The 24396-nt window shown below is 43.4% G+C and overlaps 2 protein-coding genes across 2 annotated transcripts in view; one reads left to right on the forward strand and one right to left on the reverse strand.

Moving 5' to 3' along the window:
- The window catches only part of LOC139751146 (uncharacterized), a 202396-nt gene extending 194807 nt beyond the window's left edge, over nucleotides 1-7589 (reverse strand). The window contains exon 1 of the mRNA XM_071666245.1: nucleotides 7185-7589. Within this exon, the coding sequence (XP_071522346.1) occupies nucleotides 7185-7242 (58 nt within the window). The 5' untranslated portion in view covers nucleotides 7243-7589. The remainder of the gene's footprint in view (nucleotides 1-7184) is intronic.
- Nucleotides 7590-16050: 8461 nt separating this feature from the next.
- LOC139751107 (patched domain-containing protein 3-like) lies at nucleotides 16051-22557 on the forward strand. The gene is made up of 3 exons (XM_071666206.1): nucleotides 16051-16312; nucleotides 18437-21181; nucleotides 22118-22557. Exons 2-3 carry the CDS (start codon nucleotides 18446-18448, stop codon nucleotides 22457-22459), a joined length of 3078 nt encoding a protein of 1025 aa, XP_071522307.1. The 5' UTR covers nucleotides 16051-16312; nucleotides 18437-18445; the 3' UTR covers nucleotides 22460-22557.
- The last annotated feature ends 1839 nt before the right edge of the window (nucleotides 22558-24396 follow it).

The following is a 24396-nucleotide window of genomic DNA, read 5'->3' on the forward strand; positions in this document are numbered from 1 at the left end:
AGCATAGGTTCATTCACAACACACATCTCCGTCTTTGATGACAGAGTGAGCTTCACAGAAGGTGAGTGGAGTGTATGTACCTAGACAGCCAGGAAGCATTGGACAATTAACCATACTAGAGGATGGTATAGAAATCGAATCATCAGTCAGCTGCAAAGTTCTATACTGACACCTCAAAGCACCAACGATGCAAGCATCAAATACTGTTCCGATTGGTTTTTAGTGGAGGCATATGAATATCAATGTACAGTACTATAGAATTCTTCAGGCTGCTAGCGGGCACACAGTATGGCTCACATATGAGTGCTAACATATCATGTCCACGCTGACAAAAACATCATGATATGGTCCACAAACATTTCGGGTTCTGCAGTAACCTTACATCAACACTGTATAACCTCAGATAGCGATCAACTCCGTAGCGTCCACGGCTTTGTAAAGGTTCTACACTGAAATACGGAAGAGCATCTACGAATTTTGGGGGAAGTGAAAAACCTGTCTTTTAAAACGTGCCAGGACTGACATGAGAAGGTCGAGAGCTCCAAGACTTCGAGATGAAGGGAAAGAAACAATTATCAAAACGGCCAACTCTTGAACTGCCAACAGCCACACACAGTAAATCATGAGACACGACAGCTTGCCGAGTATTGTGTGGTCTTGCTAATAGCGCATCACACAAGCAGCCAGCTCTCAGAAGCAAAATCCAAAGTAATACCGATAGACGAGGGAAAGTAACAAAAAATGTAGCATATGGGAAGGGGACATTTTTCTTTACCCCCCAAAATAATGAAAAATAAATAAAAAATAAATAAAGCGTTGCTTTTCATGGTCATTTTTTTTACTGATTTTTCTTTTCAATGATCACCGATGGTGTTATTAATCATACGAACAACATCTGGGGTTCTCACATCATATTTCAGCGAACTGTTTGTGTTACTGAACCGTGGGGTAATTACGAGTGCTCAAGCATGTTGTCATTAGTGCAGTGCTGTGGCATAGCAAACTTTGAGATGGCGTTTAAAAGAATATGTCGGATTTGTGGTTGTTTCATTTATCATTTATAAATGAATTTCATATTTAAAAGTGAATTATCATTCCTATCCTTAATACGACCTATTATGTCAGTTCTAAAGACAATAAATGTTTTTCTTTTCTTTTTTTCCGATGTGGAAGATAGAATTCTTATGCACCCTAAAAGAAAAAAAAAATCAAATTTTTTACCTTTCTAGAATTATGATTTCAGAAATTTACCATACAATTCATCATGCTGAAGAATAATTTCACTCTATATTTTTGCTTCCTAACTGTCATGTTATCATGCCATGATATAGCTACGTGTTTATCTCAAAACATAAAAATACGCTTAAATGAATTTCATAAATCAAGCGCGAATAAGTCATTCCCGTGTCCCCGTATTTCAGGCGAGCACCAAGGTTGGCCGATCAACTCATCAACTGTCAATATAATCTGATAAAAATCAGACAAAAAAAAAATCCTAGGGTTACATATTTGATGACAAATCACAATAGAGTTGCGATAGTCAAGCGCAGGAAATAATTAAGCAAAGTGATGATATTAAGAGATTGGAAATAAACTTTGGCGTGTAGAAAGATCTGTAATACGGACACTAAGGAAAAAATAAATGGCTAAAAATAAGGAGACATCAGGGACAAAACAAAATGACGTCTGGTCCTAGGATTACGTATCCCCTCCACCGACGGGAGCCATGTTTGTATGATCTCCTACCTTCAATTACCGTGCCTGGTGTCGCTATCAACTTTGGCTGTGCAAACTACCACGACATATGGCCACGTCTGGAGCCTGGCATGCGGCAACGGATAATAATAACCTTTAAGGATGTGAAAGCATTTCAGAAGACTAGTTTCTGTTCGCTGTAGAACCATGCTTTTTCTCTAAGGAAGAAGAGGCAATTAACTTTATATATATATATTTTTTTTTTTTTTTTTTTTTTTTTTATACTTTGTCGCTGTCTCCCGCGTTTGCGAGGTAGCGCAAGGAAACAGACGAAAGAAATGCCCCCCCCCCATACACATGTACATACACACGTCCACACACGCAAATATACATACCTACACAGCTTTCCATGGTTTACCCCAGACGCTTCACATGCCTTGATTCAATCCACTGACAGCACGTCAACCCCTGTATACCACATGACTCCAATTCACTCTATTCCTTGCCCTCCTTTCACCCTCCTGCATGTTCAGGCCCCGATCACACAAAATCTTTTTCACTCCATCTTTCCACCTCCAATTTGGTCTCCCTCTTCTCCTCGTTCCCTCCACCTCCGACACATATATCCTCTTGGTCAATCTCTCCTCACTCATTCTCTCCATGTGCCCAAACCATTTCAAAACACCCTCTTCTGCTCTCTCAACCACGCTCTTTTTATTTCCACACATCTCTCTTACCCTTACGTTACTTACTCGATCAAACCACCTCACACCACACATTGTCCTCAAACATCTCATTTCCAGCACATCCATCCTCCTGCGCACATCTCTATCCATAGCCCACGCCTCGCAACCATACAACATTGTTGGAACCACTATTCCCTCAAACATACCCATTTTCGCTTTCCGAGATAATGTTCTCGACTTCCACACATTTTTCAAGGCTCCCAAAATTTTCGCCCCCTCCCCCACCCTATGATCCACTTCCGCTTCCATGGTTCCATCCGCTGACAGATCCACTCCCAGATATCTAAAACACTTCACTTCCTCCAGTTTTTCTCCATTCAAACTCACCTCCCAATTGACTTGACCCTCACCCCTACTGTACCTAATAACCTTGCTCTTATTCACATTTACTCTCAACTTTCTTCTTCCACACACTTTACCAAACTCAGTCACCAGCTTCTGCAGTTTCTCACATGAATCAGCCACCAGCGCTGTATCATCAGCGAACAACAACTGACTCACTTCCCAAGCTCTCTCATCCCCAACAGACTTCATACTTGCCCCTCTTTCCAGGACTCTTGCATTTACCTCCCTTACAACCCCATCCATAAACAAATTAAACAACCATGGAGACATCACACACCCCTGCCGCAAACCTACATTCACTGAGAACCAATCACTTTCCTCTCTTCCTACACGTACACATGCCTTACATCCTCGATAAAAACTTTTCACTGCTTCTAACAACTTGCCTCCCACACCATATATTCTTAATACCTTCCATATATATATATGGAATGAACTGAGGAACGTGTGGAAACAGATGTCACTGTAAGGGAAATGACGGGTATATGTAACGGGTTAGCAGTCCCAAACGGTGTTGTATGGATACGAGACGTAGGCTCTAATAAGAAAAAAAATATACATATCTACAGAAGAAGGTGGACGTGAAGAGTGTTGATCGTATATGACAGGGCAAGGGAGGTGTGGTAGATGGAGAAGTATGTATGAGAGATGCTGAAGAGGATGTGGAAAAAATGGTTTGGACATGTGGTGAGGATGACTAAGAAGGTATACATGTCGGAAGTGGAGGGAGCAAAGACAGGAACAAGGAAGAGGAGGTACATGGGAAGGGACAGATAACAGGAGGCCTGATTGTCCAAATAAGAAATTATCTGTTACCAGGACCTAAATTAAGAGATAGAAACAGGAGAGCAAAGCAGCAGGCACCTCCCCATCCACTTCTACCTCCGGCTCAACTATCAGTGAGAAAGAGACGAGAAAAGGGAAACCACGATGTATGGGGAAACATACCACTAAGGAAATTTTATAGGAAAGTGTAAACTGGGGTAAAGTTGACTACCAGTTGAACAACATCCACTTCGCCGGTATAGAGACAGAGCAAGTGGTAAAGTGGATTTGTTACTGATAACAGATGTCACTGATATATGTATCTAGCCTTAACTTGAAGATATTATGGTGTTTACACTTAGAATCGCGGGAGGTTACTTTTTTTGCTCAACCACTTTATAAGTGAAGAAAGAAAATAAATTCGTGTTACATCTTTCATTTATATTCTACCATTATTTCTAGTCATTGGATCTGTCACAGATTTAAAAAAAAAAAATTGTGAAAATATTTAGTTTTGAAAACTTCTGATATTGGTTAGCACTTTTTTTTCTTTTTAAGGAATTCATTTTAGATCACTGAATCTAAGTTCATGTGACATATCTGAGTGAAGGGATTTTGGTATGGTTGCTCCTCTTTGAATTCGCTCTAATTTATCTTCATCTTTCATCTAGTTTGATGACCAGATTTGAACATCGCATTCCAAATAAGGAGGAAGGATGGATTAATAAAAAAAAAATGGTTTAAAATTAAAAAAAAAAAAAACAGGGGACCACAACCTGTGTGAGGTGCGCATGGAACGGAGCAAACTGGAGCCGTGTGGTGGTATAGAGGGTGCAACGTGCTAGCACGTCAATGGACTGAACCAGGGCATGCGAAACAGCCAGGAGAAGCCACGGGAAGGACAGTTAGAGAATGGATACGAGCGAATGAGGCCTCATCTCCGTCTGTTCCTGGCGCTACCTCGCTAACGCAGGAAATGACGCACAAGTGCGAAAGAAAAAATAGACACACACACACATACATACTATTCGCCATTTCTCGTGTTAGCGAGGTAGCGTTAAGAACAGAGAGCTGAGCCTTTGAGGGAATATCCTCACTTGGCTACCTTCTCTGTTCCTTCTTTTGGAAAATCAAAAACGAGAGGAGAGGATTTCCAGCCCCCCACTCCCTCCCCTATGCCCAGGGATAATATATATATATATATATATATATATATATATATATATATATATATATATATATATATATATATATATATATTTCTTTGTTTCTTTCAAACTATTCGCCATTTCCCGCATTAGTGAGGTAGCGTTAAGAACAGAGGACTGGGCCTTTGAGGGAATACCCTCACCTGGCTCAATTCTCTGTTCCTTCTTTTGGAAAATTAAAAAAAACGAGAGGGGAGGATTTCCAGCCCCCCGCTCCCTCCCCTTTTAGTCGCCTTCTACGACACGCAGGGAATACGTGGGAAGTATTCTTTCTCCCCTATCCCCAGGGAATATATATATATATATATATATATATATATATATATATATATATATATATATATATATATATATATATATTCTCTGCTTACTGATTCCCATCACCCACAACACATAAAATACGTGTGAAACAACGCGACAAGCACTAAACAGCTGACCTCCAAATTCAGTCTTGAACCTCAGCCCACCAGACATACACCCATGAGAAACCACACTCTCCAGACAAACATGAGTCACACACTCCCGCTTACGCTCTGGACATCACCTATCACTACAACACTACAAACACCACGGTGCAACTACCACAAGGAAGACACCCAGCACTTACAACTCAGTTACCGTGCACTCTGCACATACAAGTACATACATCACTTTAAGACGGGCGGTCCTGAGCAGTGGAGTTAGGTCAACTTCCAGAATGCTGCAGGAGCCTGACAAGGGTAGAAAGAACTCCTGGGGCAGGAAGGCAAGGTTAGGCATATGTATGTATATATATATATATATATATATATATATATATATATATATATATATATATATATATATATATATATATATGATTAAAATTTTCATACATTTCCAGGAATTGTCCAAACATTTTTGCCAATGATGACAATCCATTCAGTCACAAGACAAAAAAGCCGGACACAGCCACAGAGGTTATATATTAGATGGTATTCGAGTTTCAAGTTGATGTATCGGACATACGGACGTGTGAATTGAATCAACTTCCAGCTTGAAATGGTGATCCCTGTTACTTGTAATACTGTACAGTTTGATGAAAGTACTAACAACATTTAGTAACATGTAAGACAGGGAGGTATATAGGTGTGTAGAAAGATTCGAAATTAATGCTTTAGGTTTGATTAAGATCTAATGTAACTGAGCAAATATACTAATGGGTAGAGCTCTAATCACATGTACTAACACTTAGAAAGCAAACAAATCAAACTAAAGATCAATAAACTGAGGCATCACCATAATTAATCAAAATCCAACATGCTTTTAAAACAACTGGGAACAAGTAGTTCGAAACGGCTGGGGTTGAGGCAAACTTCGTGCCACTTTCGATGGCAATTTCATCAACATACACGATGTTATAGCATGAGAACAGGAACTGAAGCTCCGGGTGTATACATAAACAGAAGTAATGTGTGCATATCATTTAGGGTCGAGAAAAATTATTCAACCATACTTAAATAAGCTGAGAGAGAATCAATCCTTCTTTTGTCTTTACAGAAATAAACACATCTCATTTAGGTCTCAAAAGCGCCTCTGTTAGAGACGAGATACGATCGTACAAGTTTACCATAAAGAAATGTGCTTACATCAAGACAAACGGGAGTAACAATAAACATAAAACCCAACGCTCCAATTTGTAAAAAAAAAAAAATATTCTCGCCTCAGGATACCAAACCCCACCATTCTCGAGTCTGTGGGAGCCATCGGTGACCAGTGCATTATCATCAGCTAATCGCCAACATAAACGATACGTTAAACTCAGATATGATAACATCACGACGAAGGATGACAGGCGAATTATACAAGATTATACAATATTAACGTATTCCAGTGTTCACTGGTAATCTTCAGGACATGTTATATTCTGATGATGAAAAGAAACTTACAACCAGATCTAAGTTCACCATGTAACTAATCTATACACGAGACAATGAAGAATGACACACTTATAAATTATAATGATATTCCCTAGGAAGTGCATGAGTTAGGAAATACAACGAATATGATGTTCAATTGCTAATGACTGTTTTGTCTTTCACGTATGTGATTCGTTAGGCTTAAGTTTGTGATAATAGGTTAGGATAACACAAGTTGTGAGGAGCGACTCACTAACAGCAAGAACTGACAACGAAGGAAGCGGGGATAAACACACCCCCAACACCATGATATACCTGCTGTAAACATTAATTTCATTTATCGTGTTATGCTTTATAGTCAGATAAGAGTTAGGACACCAATATGGTCAATAAACATTTCCCCTCCACTTCCATGCATTTAAAAAGCGTGATAATTGCTGACGTATACATCTATACACACTGACATAAGATACGATTTGAATTATCACAATGTGTGTGTTGACTGACAATGACAGTGGTGACCTAAGCTTTCTACAGTAAAGTCTTACCTGCTGTCACCGCTGCAGCTGCCGCCAGCACCACCGCCACCACCACCATCGCCCACATGCTCCTCAACTAGGCTTGAATAATCTTCTTCAATCTTCACGACGTAAGGGATGTCCTCATCAGCTAACTAGGAAAATTTCAAAATCTCTTCTTAACTATTATCTCCATAAATCTTAGGTCAACTCGGAAGACATAAGTCCCAATTTCTTGACTGTGCAATTACCGTCTGTAACCGAGTGAGCAATATCGGCTACGATGCTCAAACCAGTACAAGGAGTGACCCTAAGGTATGGTGTATGGTTGAGGCAGCTGGTGCCAGTATGGTGGGGCAAAGAGCAGAAAGGCGGCCAGTGACCGATTAGAGGCGTCCGGCGCAGCGATATGGAGGACGTGTGACCGAACCCCGCGCGCCCACCACACTGATGGACCCGCCCGCCCGCACCCTGCCCGCCATCCCTCCTCCTCACATCCCACTCCCCTCATTGCGCCTCCCTCTCTTGGTTGCGATGCACTGGGCATATTCCCGAAAGACTCTCTCTCTCTCTCTCTCTCTCTCTCTCTCTCTCTCTCTCTCTCTCTCTCTCTCTCTCTCTCTCTCTCTCTCTCTCTCTCTCTCTGACGTACTTACAATTAGCAGGGGATAATTCAAAACAGTCCTGAGTCTGTTCTAGTCAGGCACTGTTCTTAACAATGATGGCCCAACCTGATGTGTCTCTCGTTGATTCCTAAGAGCCTTCTGCCCATTCTATGTAACTTTACCAGAAGCAATAACAATCATGGAGAGAGAGAGAAGAGAGAGAGAGAGAGAGAGAGAGAGAGAGAGAGAGAGAGAGAGAGAGAGAGAGAGAGAGAGAGAGAGAGAGAGAGAGAGATAACGGTTGAGATCGACCCCTGATCAACCTCGAATCGACAATTACACCAGGCGCGTGGCGGCTGAGAGTAAGCGCTCTTCAACAAAACACGCGGTGAGTGCTACGCGTCAGCCCCTGCCATCATATGGGTAAGGGGTCGACGTACGTACTCGTAGGTACTATCTCAGTAACACGGACTCTTGTTTCTCCAACCTCTATCCTCCCTTTCCTCTATCCTTATCATGCCCTTTATGCAACCATTCTCGACCAACCCAAACCAAACGGTGCTATGCTGTGGGTCCTTATCTCTGTACGGTGTCTGGGTACAGCAGTTGCTCTCATAACCGTGGACGGCATTCCGGGTACCACTTCGTTGGCCTGCTTCAGCACAAGGTTTCCAAAATACATTTTTCTCCCTTTTAATGATCGACTATAACAAGTGACCCTTACTGTTCAATGACGAAAATGCGATCGTGGATATGAATTCTCTTCCAAACCAATTCACCGTTGCCTTCCCCACCACACGAAGGCATAATTTCCGGAGGATGGGAACAGAAGTCCGTAAAATCTCTGACCTTGGATGATAAGAGAAATACAGCAATGGTTAGGTTCTAATTTTCTTTCAACGACATCGCTGAAAAGCCAGGTAATTTTTGTGTGCAGTATAAATACTATAACTGTAACTGGCCAGTCTGAGTCTTCTAAAAAAAAAAAAGGGGGGGGGGAGACTACTCGATAACCTCCTGAATTTAGTTCTGAATCCGCAATATCCACTTGAACTTTATATCTAAACCTCCGAACTATAAGAGATAATATGGGGCACCCGATGGCATCTCGCACACCACAACCACGTGCACAGTGGAATCGTTTATGTGGCCTTGAGCTCACCCACTCTGTAGCTTTTCTTAGCTCTCGTCTTCTTTTCAGTGGTGACAACACAGGAGGAGTGTTGACAATACTGCTAGTATCAACCCTTATCTGTCACCGTCTCTGCAACAGTATTACAAAAACTGACCAACTCTCTGCAAACACGTTCTTTGGTAGCTAACACGATAGTCCAGATTGAATTTGGAAGTCTTCATATTTCATACATTTCCAACATATTTTCAGAAGCGAGGAGGGAAAAATAAACAAGAGCTCTATGTATGAATCTCCCAAATAACGTCCTCCAGTAGTAAAGATGGCTACGCACTGGCTTTGAGATAGCACAACGAACCAAGTCATGGAAAAACGTCTCATATTTCACTTTCATGAACACACGTAGGTGAACATTTTGCTCCATAACTTTAATTTTCACAAAGGTAAACATGACGGATTTAATCCCTGCATCAGTAGTTCCAACCAATCAGAAAACAGAAATTATCTGATTGGTTGCTGGGCGGTGGAATACATGGAACAGGACTTGAGAAAAACTCATGAACTTTGGATCAAGAATGTGAACCCAGAAGCCTTCATGGCTCGTGTGACCCCGTAACCACCAACTGGAAAGTGATTTTGTGATATTCGATTACTTGTTTGTAGATTCTCGAGCATGAACAGACGAATCTCAGTTGAAACTATTGGTAGGCCGTTAAGTATACAAGTACTACTAGTCAGCAGTAACTTGCTTCCTGAGCGTATAGAAGGAGCGAGGGAAGAGCATCCTTTCTTTACACTCGACTGAGAACGATGTGATTGAACGTGAACGCAAGAGTTGCCATCAATACTTCTTCACTGACCCGATTCCCTCGAGGGAGAATCATAAGTAAAACAGCCGCCAGGTCTTCGTACACGGGCGTATCTTGGGGAAATAGCGCCTGATGCAATCACTGAAATTGCGCCCCTGGCTTGATTAGAAATGTACATACAGTGGATATATATAAAGATATATAAAGTGTAATTCTAAACTGTTGAAGAGTTAGGCCAAACTTAAATACATATAAACTCTAAAAGCCTTAAAGACTTATTTGATCAAAATTGTAACGTGGAAGCGGTAATGCAAATGATAGTAACAAAATATTACTTTAGTTGAAAAGTAGGCGAGTTTCTTTTTTTATCTCACAAAGCCAAACCGATAGAGATGTCAATCAGGTAGCATATGTCAAAAAACAAACCTGTTGAGTGGCGCCCCCCTTCGAGTGGCGCCCAGTGCACCTGCCCTAACTGCCACAGCCAGATACGTTACTGTCTTCGTAGTAGAAAAGGGAACAGCCTTTTTTTTTTTCCTAAGATTTCCGGCAGGTCAGCCAGTCCTTCTGTTGGCTGAGGAGAATATCATCAGTCTTGTGCAGGCACGGCCAAGGCCAGGAACTAGCCATAGTGCTGCTTGGCATATCCGTTCCAACATCATTATGTACACATCCCCGATCACGCCCTTCTCTATCTTTCCCGTGATTGGTTCTCAGTGAATGTAGGTTTGCGGCAGGGGTGTGTGATGTCTCCATGGTTGTTTAATTTGTTTATGGATGGGGTTGTAAGGGAGGTAAATGCAAGAGTCCTGGAAAGAGGGGCAAGTATGAAGTCTGTTGGGGATGAGAGAGCTTGGGAAGTGAGTCAGTTGTTGTTCGCTGATGATACAGCGCTGGTGGCTGATTCATGTGAGAAACTGCAGAAGCTGGTGACTGAGTTTGGTAAAGTGTGTGGAAGAAGAAAGTTGAGAGTAAATGTGAATAAGAGCAAGGTTATTAGGTACAGTAGGGGTGAGGGTCAAGTCAATTGGGAGGTGAGTTTGAATGGAGAAAACCTGGAGGAAGTGAAGTGTTTTAGATATCTGGGAGTGGATCTGTCAGCGGATGGAACCATGGAAGCGGAAGTGGATCATAGGGTGGGGGAGGGGGCGAAAATTTTGGGAGCCTTGAAAAATGTGTGGAAGTCGAGAACATTATCTCGGAAAGCAAAAATGGGTATGTTTGAGGGAATAGTGGTTCCAACAATGTTGTATGGTTGCGAGGCGTGGGCTATGGATAGAGATGTGCGCAGGAGGATGGATGTGCTGGAAATGAGATGTTTGAGGACAATGTGTGGTGTGAGGTGGTTTGATCGAGTAAGTAACGTAAGGGTAAGAGAGAGGTGTGGAAATAAAAAGAGCGTGGTTGAGAGAGCAGAAGAGGGTGTTTTGAAATGGTTTGGGCACATGGAGAGAATGAGTGAGGAGAGATTGACCAAGAGGATATATGTGTCGGAGGTGGAGGGAACGAGGAGAAGAGGGAGACCAAATTGGAGGTGGAAAGATGGAGTGAAAAAGATTTTGTGTGATCGGGGCCTGAACATGCAGGAGGGTGAAAGGAGGGCAAGAAATAGAGTGAATTGGAGTCATGTGGTATACAGGGGTTGACGTGCTGTCAGTGGATTGAAGCAAGGCATGTGAAGCGTCTGGGGTAAACCATGGAAAGCTGTGTAGGTATGTATATTTGCGTGTGTGGACGTGTGTATGTACATGTGTATGGGGGGGGGGGGGGGGCCATTTCTTTCGTCTGTTTCCTTGCGCTACCTCGCAAACGCGGGAGACAGCGACAAAGTATAATAAAAAAAAAAAAAAAAAAAAAAAATATATATATATATATATATATATATATATATATATATATATATATATATATATGTATATATATATATATATATATATATATATATATATATATATATATATTTTTTTTTTTTTTTTTTCATAATATTCGCCATTTCCCGCGTCAGCGAGGTAGCGTTAAGAATATAGGACTGAGCCTTTGAGGAAATATCCTCACTTGGCCCCCTTCTCTGTTCCTCTTTTAGAAAATTAAAAAAACGAGAGGGGAGGATTTACAGCCTCCTGCTCCCACCCCCTTTAGTCGCCTTCTACGACACGCAGGGAAAACGTGGGAAGTATTCTTTCTTCCCTATCCCCAGGGATATATATATATATATATATATTACCGTTTACCAACCTCTCCCCTCTCATAGGCTCTGTTCACAGCCTATCCTCAGCACACAAAAAGTTTCAAATATTACAGCCAAACAGATTGACAGAAGGACAAGCACTGACAAAGAAACACAGAGTGAGGATTAATTCAAGGCTGATGCCTTGCACTACAAACGCAGGCGAGCAGGGGCTGCTCCATGCAAAACCACGGGGAAGTTCAAAATAGTTTCCTTTTTATGAACACTGGCGGCCAACTTACCATGGAATTAATTATCCTAGCAAGTAATCATTCATACTCACTTGACAGATTTACGATTCATGAACCCACCAAGATAATAGGAGTCGATGATATAACATGAAGTGTTCAGATTATTACAAAGGAAGTAATGAACCAAACATCCAATCGGCAAATCAGTTTACTAACGGTATGTAAATCAAAATGGGCTATGCAATTCTGCATGGGTCAAGGGAGGCAAGATGAACTATATACAAAGCAGACAACACCGCCAGAGAGCCGCAACAATGTCGTTACGTCACAGTCTTCCTCCCCGAATGCGCATGACAAAATGCTCACTAGCCTAGCCGAACGATAGAAACAGCCGTGTAATAGCTACCTCTACCGTTTACCTGCAGACACTTAACGTCAAGTACTGCCATAGGAAGTGTCAATGGAACCGCCATCTTCATTAGAATACAAGAACACACTCTGTACTCCACGGCTGCCTTCACTATATACAAGCCTTAACGAGTGCTTGGCTGGCTGCGGTGGGTTTTACACCAACACCCGCCAGCTGTCTAGACCCAGCCCTCTCCTGTAACCTCGACCTTCATCATCATGTCTGGCTCACACTAGGAAGAGACCGATTTTGTGAGTCATAATAAGCAAACAGGCGAATGCAAATGAGCATTAGAAGATGCATTTCCCATCAGTTTGAAACGTGTCATACCAATTTAAAACATGTGTAAGGACACCAAGATCATTAGACCACAAGTTGTCATCGTTAGATTTAAGATACAGGCACTATTGGCGCTTTGGCCCATCTGGAGACGTTGAATCATGTCCATTGTAAACTTTGTGGCCAGAGCTGTGGACACACACTATATCTATATACGGAACAAATAAAACCCTACAAGAATGGCAAAACTATATCCACTTTTTGCGTTTAGCAGATAAATCCATTCTATAAAGTAAAAGACTGTAAGCTTATGTAATGAATCAACTTTGTAACTATTTATGTAACAATCATCTACCCACTGAGGTCTGACAGACCGTGTGATCTCGGGCACATTAATGCGCTCCCGCCCGTAGGGTAAACATAGGGTGCACGAGAGGGCAGCCACTGATAGCAGCACAAATCAGGATATTCGTATACATAAATAAAGAGAGAGAGAGAGAGAGAGAGAGAGAGAGAGAGAGAGAGAGAGAGAGAGAGAGAGAGAGAGAGAGAGAGAGAGAGAGAGAGAGAGAATGATCACTAGTTCGTAATGAAAGTTATGGTGAAATCGCATTACAGAAGTTCATATAATTATACTTAACATGTAATTTTTTTATACCTGTGGCACATGTTTCGTGGAGACAATCCACCTCATTATGTGCCACCAGTACTTAAAGTTATTTAAATCCCAACATCACACTGGAGTACCGCCGTCTAGTGCCAACCAGTACCGACCAACCATTGTCTGCTTTGACCAACAGTAATCGTCAAAAAGGGAGTGATTAAAGGGGGTCAGGTGGCGGGGTTTGATCTGGGTAGCTGGGTGTGTCTTGAACAACTTTGTCTTATGTTCTTGTTTTCTGTCAATTCACTCATAATGATTTTGTTACTGCCGGTCAAAGCAGACGTCTAGGAGGGAAATGTGGGAGGGAAGGCTTATAGGAGATATAGGAGAGGCTCTGTATGGGAGATATGGGAGGGATTTCTCTGTAGGGGAGAAGTACGAAGGAGGCTCTACAGGGAGATTCTGTAGGTGACGCGGAAGAAGGCTCTACAGGGAGGTTCTGTAGGTAATGCGAAAGAAGGCTCTACAGGGAGGTTCTTTAGGTGATGTGGAAGAAAGGCTCTATAAGGGGAGATGTGGTAGGGGGTTTCTGTAGGTGATGCGGGAGTATAGCCGTACAGGGAAGGTTGTGTGTGTGTGTGTGAAGTGTGTAGTTGTGGGAGGGTCAACGCTGGTGCTGGGGGTAGGGAGTGCATGGTTATTTTGGGGAGGCAGGAAAGGCGGAGTAGTCCTGACGAGAGGACATTGGAAGCAGGCACAAGGTACTGAGAGCAACATAGTGGACTAAGCACTGGGAAATGTGTCAGCAAAGGGAAGAGCTCAGTGTCAGGGTGTTTTGACAGTCGGGAGGCAGGTTCCTTCCTAGACTACCAGGATGAGGATGCTGGATAAGTCACGGAGAAGGTCTGGGGAAGTTAGTGAGGCTGGTGAGGAATCTGGATGCGAAAGGTGTTTACTGCATTCAATCTCTAGACGAGCCAAGTATTGGTGTTGTGTGGGTGTTGGTCTGAGCAATGATGTGTCGGGAATGTTAAGGATTGTACGTTGTCATGCCTTTGTGAGATGGGCGGTATAGGAAACGCGCTACACTGCAGACCAATGTTATTGACAGATAGTTTCTAGTCCTAGAGGGGTTCATCGTTTTAGAGATGGTGCTGAGGAGAAGGTAAATGGCTACTTGCTGAAGAAAAGCCACCAACCTCAGAGACAGCGAATTTAAAGGGAAGGAGATACTCAGCAGACATCTTTTCTTATCATTATAATTTATTTAATGGAAAGGACAGCGGCTTAGATTGAGGCCTGTGTTTTTGGGCTGCTGGTGGACATTGACACTTCTCATGAACTGAGGGCAGGGTTGACAGGGGAACCAGAATGCAAACCAGGTTCAGTTAGAGGACTTTTTCAGTGTACTGAAGATCGCCTTGATGTAGAAGCAGAGAAACGGGGATAAAAGTGAATCGTGGTGTTCCATGGGGCTAAGTCATGGAGCCGCTGCTCTTTTTGATCTACGCGATTGCAGTTCCAGAACTCAAGGTACACCTCAGTAGGTCGATAGACAGACAGACGTATATGCACCATGGGTCGGATTCGAACCCTGGTTAGGGCGACCAGTGGCTATGTCTACCCAAGGTTCGACATCCGACCTATGGTGTATAGACACCTCTGTATAACTGTTAATAGAGCTAAGACTTTAAGAGGCTCAGGCTTAGGCTATATGATTTGTACGGGGGAATTGGACGGACTCCATTGTTGGTTATATTCATGATTAGTGAAATTCAACCCATACAAATGCGAAGTGCTGAAAAGGAGACAATGAAATGAAACTAAGCTATGGTCGTCTTGCTGGGAGATAGTGACAGGAAACTTTGTGACAGGATTTAGGATGTTAATGTAGTCTCTACAATGTCGCCATAATAGAATAAAAAACATCAGTAGAACTGTCCCAAAAGTTGAATATATAGTCTAGTATATGCCACAACTGCCACCAGGTAAAGATATAAAGCGCGTGTGAATTAAGCTTCCTTTCAACACGATGTAGGTCACTGAGATTGTATCATCCCGTTAACTTACATTCAGAGGCCGAGCACTGAGAGAGCGTAGTGGCCTGTAGGACACACAGCTGACCTTCTCGGTTCATTTGTTCATCAATCAATATATCACCAGACGCAAGCCAGTACATTATTATGTCTTATTCCTTTTTACATCATAAAGCTCTCAGGACTGAGCACTCCATGAGTCGCACGCGATATAAAACAGCATGAAGAACCAGCACTGTCCCGCAAACTAATACTTTGTAATAGTAAATATAACTTGGGCAAACTATAGACTAAGTATCATAACAGTTAGTACCACAAACTACTTACATGCCAGACTAATTACGTCCTTCCGTGTCTCACAATCATCATTACTTTCGGTACTACAGTGCGCAGGTCTGGAGCATACTTTTCTGATCTTAAACGTCGTGAACTGTATGGTCATCAGTACCACTATATCTATGTACCGCAAGAATCTAATTTTTCCAAGACTATTGCAATTTGTCATAAACATTTAAGGTAAAGTTCATTTTTCCCGATATTTTATTGGTTGATACTCCCGACGAAGTGGGGCGGGCCTTCACGTCAGTGTGGCTGGCCACCTCGCCTTAGCTAGGTTGCGGCCGGGCGGGCTTCCTGGTATTGAGCGTTCACACTCGGACCGCGGTATTATCTAAATAATTGAATAGCTTCGAAGGAGTTTATCAATAAACACCACCTAAATGGTCTATATGATGATAAATGGCTAGTATTTCACGTGTAATAACTACGGTTTTCTGATGGGACTGGAGGTTATGAAGATAACCTAATTCTGACATTCCACTGTCGTCTTTAGTGCCTTCGAGGATATCAGGACAGATCGATATTAAGTGAGTATTTTTACGCTTTCTTTTTAACAATATATGTATTGTCTGACCATCAAAATACTATAAAAGCTTGGTTATGAATAACAGAAACTGAATGCTTCAGATTTTTGTGGCATGTTTATATACATTTACTGACAGTTTTCGAGAGCTTAATGTCTTGATTTAGAATAAACGGAATAAATTTTGATGTTGCACGGTATTGCGGGTTTGAATAGTGGCAAAATATTGCAATCTTGCTCCCAGTGTTGACGAGGTTATATCAGGGTTTTGTTCTCACTCTTCAAAATGTTACTAGTGACAAGACAGTGTTCTCAGTGTCATCAGTATTCCTCAGTGTTCATATTGTTACATTAGTTATGTCACATCGAGGCTCATATTGTGTTACCTTGAGCGTTCTTCGTGTCATGTAGGTGTTCAAATTGCTCGAGCGGTGTTCTAGTGTTACGTCATTTGTCACATAAGATCATCCTGATGTTCATTCCATCACTAGTGTTCATAAGGTTACCCTGTCTCATTTCATACCATTACTATTGTTCATAAGCTTACCCTCCTCTGTTCATACCATCACTTGTGTATTCATAAGCTTACCCTGTCTCTGTTCATACCATCACTAGTGTTCATAAGCTTACCCTCTCTGTTCATGCCATCACTATTGTTCATAAGCTTACCCTTTCTCTGTTCATAGAATCACTATTGTTCATAATCTTACCCTCTCTCTGTTCATAAGCTTACCCTGTCTTTGTTCGTACCATCACTAGTGTTCATAAGCTTACCCTGTTTCGCCTCACAAAGTTCACGTCTTGCATGGTTGACAAAACTTTTTCACGATGACATTTTCAACTATTTGTCTCCTTATTTCCGGTTTGCATGCCACTGGCCGCAGCCCTTGAGGACATGCGGTCATAAAAACTCTTCGGAGTATCTTGTTGCCTCTGTCCTTCACATAACCCCCCATACCTTCTTAAGTGTTCTTGAATAGAACGTCCATGTGATATTTAAATGTTCACAATATCGCCCGCTTTTATAATCAGTAATTGTAACCAGTGTTCGTAAGCCAAGTGTAGAGTACGTCAAACCTAATGTTCCTGTCATCCCAGAGCTCATAGTTTAAGCGTCACCCTAGTGTTCGTGACAATCCTAACGTTCAAAACATCACCCTAGTGTTCATAACAACCCTAGCGTTCAAAACCACCGTCAGTGTTCATAACCCTACGTTCAAAACTCACCCTACTTTCAAGAACAACCCCAGCGTTCAAAATGTCATTCCGCTTTTCGGTAATTCACCTGCTTATACCAATATCCTTGTTATCAGAACGTGGCATTGCTTTTTAACAGCGTATGTACTGTCTGTCCTTCATTGTACTATTAGACCTTGATTGCAACATACTGAGAGATGAATGCTAAGATGATATTCTGGAAAAAGAGAAAATAGTGAGTGAATGGGGAAGTGTTAACAGGTAGTGATGAAGTGGGGAGAATGAATATCTTAAAAATTGTATGTGAGAAATGCTTAGAGAAACAAGGATTTGTGCATGGCCTTTATGGATCAGGAGAAAGTGTATGATGGGGCTGACAGACATGTCTTGTGGAAGGTTTTAAGGCTATATTGTGTAGGAGGAAAAATTCTGGAAGCAGCTAGAGAATTATTGTGAGCGGTTGCTACCTTTCTTCATCAGTTCATGGCGCTACCTTTTTTTTTTTTTCCAAAAAAAGGGACAGAGAAGGGGGCCAGGTGAGGATATTCCCTCAAAGGCCCAGTCCTCTGTTCTTAACGCTACCTCGCAAATGCGGGAAATGGCGAATAGTTTGATAATATAATAATAAAATATATATATATATATATATATATATATATATATATATATATATATATATATATATATATATATATATATATATAAATATATATATATATATATATATATATATATATATATATATATATATATATATATATATATATATATATATGAAACCCCTTAGTGTTGGTGTGTATTTAGACATAATATTCTTGCAAATCTTTCACGAGTATAAGACCTATAATGTAAAAACCAGCCAGCAGGTGGTATTTAACGCCAAGAGTGTAGTTGTATTCTTTTACGGTACTTAGTCCTCCTCTCCCGGCAGGGGGACGAGATGAAGAATATCATCGGTGCAGGTCGCCCTTGGACGTCATCATCGACGTCTGAGGAGGTGGTGAGGAGGCTGAGGGGCAGCGGCGGTTGCCTGGCCTATGTGAGCAACAGCATCATCGGGGTGCTGGAACATGCTTTTTTCAGCTACGGCAAGACTATCGCCCGCATGCCATTCTTCTTCATCCTCTTCTGCCTCATCGTCACCGCCTTCTGCTGCATCGGCCTCACCAACTTCACCCAGGAGACGCGGCCCTTCAAACTGTGGACGCCAGAAGGCTCTGAGTCTCTCGATGTTATGGAATGGCAGGAAGAAAACTTCCCCTCGGACCTGAGAGTGAACATGGCCATTTACGAAGCCGAAAATGTCCTGGATAAGTACGTCCTCTTGGAGATGTTGAGAGTTCATGAGGTCGTCGTCCAGACCGAGAGGAACTCAGCGACGTGGGACAGTGTGTGCGCTAAAGTGCCTACACTTTCGATAGCTCTTTTTGGTAGACGAAGGCGAGATCTCAGGGAAACAGAGAAGGACGTGTCGCGTCTCACGTCCATGGCCCAGTCTCCCTTGAAAGATGGTACAAGGCACATCAGACAAGCTGATGATGACGAAGACGATGACCTGGGAGTGGACTGGAGCACAATCTTCGCCAGAGACAGTTACTGCGAATTCCTGGAGTCAATGGAGCAGGCGTGTTTGGAAAGCAGCATCCTGGAAGTGTTTGGATACGACCGCGGCTTTCTCAGTTCCCTGAGCCAGGAGCAGATCATCAGGGACATCAACACGGTCGACACGAGCGATGTAACCGGCTTCCCAATCAACATTACGGGATTTTTAGGCAATGTGGAGAAAGATGGAGATGGGCAAATTATCAAGGCGGGAGCCTCTCGACAAACCTGGTTCACAAAGATCAACCGGACGGCCATTGGAACAGGAAAGTACGTCAACGACGCCGGGACCGGCTCGCAAGTGGATAGGGTGACCTATGAGTGGGAGGAGGAGTTCATCAAGAATATCCTCAATGACACAGAACGTCCGAAAAATGTCTCCCTCTACCTGATGGCTTCCTCTAGCTTTGGAGCGGTCAGCGGCGCCAGCATCCAAGATGACCTGCAATACCTCAGTCTTGGCTTTGGCGTTGTGTTTATCTATATCATCATAATGCTTGGAAGGTTCAACATGGTCGAACAGAGACCATTACTTTCTCTACTAGGTCTTTCCTGTGTGGGGCTGGCCGTAGGTGTGTCGTATGGCATTTGCTCTGCTATGAACATCCCTTACGGACCTGTCAACAGCATTCTGCCGTTCTTATTGCTGGGGCTTGGCATCGACGACATGTTCGTGATCATGCAAGCCTGGAACAACCTCACGCCACAGGAGCAGAAGCAGGAGCTGGGCGACCGTGTTGGCTGTGCCCTTAAACATGCCGGGGTCTCCATCACCGTCACCTCGGTCACCGACTTCGTCGCCTTTGCCGTCGGTAGCACGACTGTGCTGCCGGCCCTCAGATCCTTCTGTCTCTATGCTGCCGTCGGTATTGCGTCAATTTTCTTCTTCCAGGCGACGTTCTTCGTGGCCTGCCTCTCCTTAGACCAGCGGCGCCTGGAGGACCACCGTCAGGGACTCCTTTTCTGCTGGAGACTCAAGAACTGGACGCCCAGCCAGTGCAGCCAGAGGGATCTATGCCAGACATTTTTCGGCGAAGTTTATGCCAAGTTCCTCTGCCAGCCTTCTGTGAAGGTGGCGGTGCTTTTGGCCACGGCAGTCCTTCTCTCCGTCTCCAGCTGGGGACTCTCGAACCTTCGGCAGGAGTTTGATCCCATCTGGTTCCTTCCGCAGGATTCTTACCTGTACGAGTTTTTCACAAAACAAAGATACTTCTATCCATCTTCTGGAGATCAAGGTACGATATATTTTGGAAATATTAGTTTCTTGTCGGAACTCTCTAAAATTGAGGACCTGACCACGAGTCTAAAGAACAGTGAATACATAGTCGAGGTTGACAGCTGGTACGATAAATATAAACGTTACTGGAAGAAACAGGGTTACCAGGTCCCTGACCCAAAGCAAACTGAGGATGACATTCTAGATCAGCTCACTCAGTTCCTCTATTCTCCCAGTGGCTCTGCATACCGGAACAGGAACTTCCGCTTCTCGTCTGACCTCAACTGTACAGAGAAGGCCCCCGCTGTAACAGCGTCCAGCGTCGACTTTAAGTACAGACTCCTGTCTTCGTCCCGGGAGGAAATTAAAGCCATGGAGAGTACCAAGGCAATCGTGAGGAACGCCAACATTACCGGCTACGTGCGAGCTTGGTCAAGGGCCTACGCTGAATGGGAGACGAACCAAGTGATTGCGGAAGAACTGTACCGGAATATGGGCCTGGCCTTGGCCGTGGTGTTCGTGGTGACCCTCATCTTGATCGCCAGTCTACCCACCAGCCTCATGGTCCTGACGTGTGTCTTCCTGACGCTGGTGGACGTGGGGGCTCTCATGCACTGGTGGGGCCTCACCATCGACACAGTCTCCTGCATAGATCTGGTGCTCGCCATCGGTCTGTGTGTGGACTACGCCGCCCACGTAGGCCACACCTTCATGACCAAGAGTGGCACGAGGGACGAGCGGGTCAGGCAGGCCGTGGGCACCATCGGACCGGCTGTCCTAAACGGCGGCTTCAGCACCTTCCTTTCCTTCGTCTTCCTGGCTAATTCGACGTCACATGTCTTCCTCTCCTTCTTCAAGGTAAGAGTTCTTCTTCCACTCACTGGCTATAAACTAGCACGACTGTGGATATGGCAGTCACCATCCGTGCTGCCAATCCAGCTGAATATTAGTTATGGAACCTCTTTATGCACATGATGATTGACTGATTAGAAATCTGGTCTGTGAAAAAAACACAAAATGTACGAGATAAACAACACGTCACATTCAGTATAACGTATACCATAACACATTTGCCTTGTTAACAGACACAAACGTTAACCACAAGACACCAGAGACGCGCCAGAGTGGCGGGTAGGACCACAGTTGTATCCTAGATTTACATGTATGTACGTGCTGACGGTACCATGCCAGGCTATTGGTCAGCGTCACAGGTGCAGATCCGCGCAAGTTATCTGTAGGTTAGGCAGGCGAGTGTCACTACGTTCCAGACCGACCATTCATGTATACAGTTTAACACTGAAGCCGAACACTCGCCATCGTCGTACACAAACTGACCCTCACCTTGTGCTGTCGTGGCTGACACCCACCTTCGAAAGAGAGACTTGCGTGATGCACTTTGCTCGATAATATTCACAGTTAATCTTGCAGTGCAACACCTGCAGTGTTCTCGGATAAGATGGACATTTCAACCAACATGAGAACCACGGACTTGGAGCCTCTTGACCACAACGGTACTGACCTATGACCCCTCCGACGGCACAACACACGGTAGTATGATGGCCTGGCCTCCTCCTCCTCCTCGACCCGCAAGGGTCAGGTCGAATACATCAGTCAGTCATAGTTAGGCTGCTGGTCAGAGGATAGAATGAGTATAATGGTAGAGAGAGAGAGAGAGATGAACTGTTCACATCGATGTCCCCAGCTTTACTGTAGGAGCCAGTGATGTTATACCCGTTTTCATTAACCCGTTTTCATTACCGACGACATCAACAGCCGTGATGTTTCTCGTTGCAGATCTTCTTCGCCGTGTGTGTGTATGGCCTGTACCATGGTCTGGTCTTCCTGCCCGTGCTCCTCTCACTCCTGGGGCCAGCGCCCTACGCTACCGTCGCTCCCTCGCCCACCACGTCAGCCCACACGCCTGCTGGAGAGAAGTCTGCCAAGACTCACCCTATCGAGCAAAATAACGGCGTGTTTATAGAAAAGGTCATCCACAGCGAGACTCCGGTCGAAAGTAACAGTCAGCAAGAGGTGGATGGGGATATGCAGGACGTGCCGAGTGTGGGGGAGCTGACGCACGGAGTGGGGACAGCCAACTCCCGCCCCACATCAACGCACCGTGACCACACATTCTAACATGCAAGACGCCTTCTGTCCTTGACAGCTTTCCAGAAACTTTTAATATGTTAAGGATATATATATATATATATATATATATATATATATATATATATATATATATATATATATATATATATATATATATGTATATATATATATATATATATATATATATATATATATATATATATATATATATATATATATATATATATCATGGTTGCATGTATGGCAACAAACAACTTTCTTATAACGACCAAAACAGAGATGGTATTTCATGAGAAGGTGGGGATTATAACAACATTAACTCGCTCCGAGAAGCTTGGGGTGGACACACGCGGCAACAAGGATGCGTGGTGGCGCAGCAGACCACTGTGACTTCTACACAGGCACCAGCCTGCTCAGCAGGATGACAGCACATGAGTTTGCAGACTGACTGGTGCATAACGGATCGACACTTGTAAAGCTGACAGTACCTGTGCCGTGAAGGAAAAGGGCTACTTCCACTGGCGAGAGACAGTAGCAACAGGGCTGCCGCTTGTGTAAGAACCTAGCCGCTCGCTAGCAACAAGCCATGGACTGGAGAGTAGAGTGTCAAGGTTCTGCAGCAGTCGGGCTTATCAGCTCTTCCATCCTGGACTCGCAGTTAGTTTCATCACCTTCTACGCCGCCCTGTTAGTTCTCTTCTCCTATTCTAAAGATATCACTTCGTTGTCTGAATGCAATCCCTCCACTTGACACAATGAACATACTTCTGGTGTCAGTATTAACATTTAGCCCATCTTGGAAACCTTACATCATATAAAGTGCTGAGTCTGTCTCCGAGAAAGTGGAGGTTCCATTCAGATGCCGTAAAATCTTCCCTTCTGAACAGTTGCTATTGTATGTAGTACTGTTCTCACATTTGGGGATGTTCTAGCTTTACCTAGTAATTAACAGAGTTGTCTAAAGCAGTCCGACTTATCAGCTCTCCTTGTCTAAACTCACACCCTGACTCTCATTGGTCTACGCCACAATGTGATTTACTTTCCTGTACTATAGGTATTATTTCGTGTTTTGCTCCCGAGAGCTGGCTGCTTGCGTGCCCCCATCCATAGACAAATTAAACAACCACGGAGACATCACGCAACTCTGCCGCAAACCGACATTCACTGAGAACCAATCATTTTCTTATCTTCCTACTCGTACACATGCCTTACATTCTCGATAAAAACTTTTCACTGCTTCCAGCAACTTGCCTCCCACACCATATACTCTTAAAACCTTCCACAGAGCATCTCCATAAACTCTTATCATATGCCTTCTCCAAATCCATAAATGCTACATACAAATCCATTTGTATTTCTAAGTATTTCTCACATACATTCTTCAAAGCAAATACCTGATCCACACATCCTCTACCACTTCTGAAACTACACTGCTCCTCCCCATTCTGATACTCTGTACATGCCTTCATTCTCTCAATCACTACCCTCCCACGTAATTTCCCAGGAATACTCAACAAACTTATACCTCTGTAATTTGAACACTCACCTTTATCCCCTTTGCTTTTGTACAATGGCACTATGCATGCATTCTGCCAATCCTCAGGTACTTCATCATGAGCCATACATACACTGAATATCCTCACCAACCATCTGCCAATCCTCAGGTACTTCACCATGAGCCATACATACACTGAATATCCTCACCAACCAATCAACAACACAGTCACCCCATTCTGCATTCAGTCTCTCCTGGTACTTCCTCACACAAGTCTCCTTCCCAAGCTCACTTACTCTCACCACTCTCTTCACCCCAACATTCTCTCTTCATTCCTAAAAACCTTTACATATCTTCACCTTCGCTTCCACATGATAATGATCAGACATCCCTCCAGTTCCACCTCTCAGCACATTAACATCCAAAAGTCTCTCTTTCACATGCCTATCAATTAACACGTAATCCTATAA

The sequence above is a fragment of the Panulirus ornatus genome, chromosome 11 (genome assembly GCF_036320965.1).
Source record: "Panulirus ornatus isolate Po-2019 chromosome 11, ASM3632096v1, whole genome shotgun sequence".
Classification (NCBI taxonomy): domain Eukaryota; kingdom Metazoa; phylum Arthropoda; class Malacostraca; order Decapoda; family Palinuridae; genus Panulirus; species Panulirus ornatus.

Bases quoted from the DNA above. Each gene is read 5' to 3' on its own strand.
- LOC139751107 (XM_071666206.1), top strand. From the start codon at position 18,446: ATGAAGAATATCATCGGTGCAGGTCGCCCTTGGACGTCATCATCGACG. The intron at 21,182-22,117 runs GTAAGAGTTCTT...TTCTCGTTGCAG, and splicing joins TCTTCCTCTCCTTCTTCAAG to ATCTTCTTCGCCGTGTGTGT.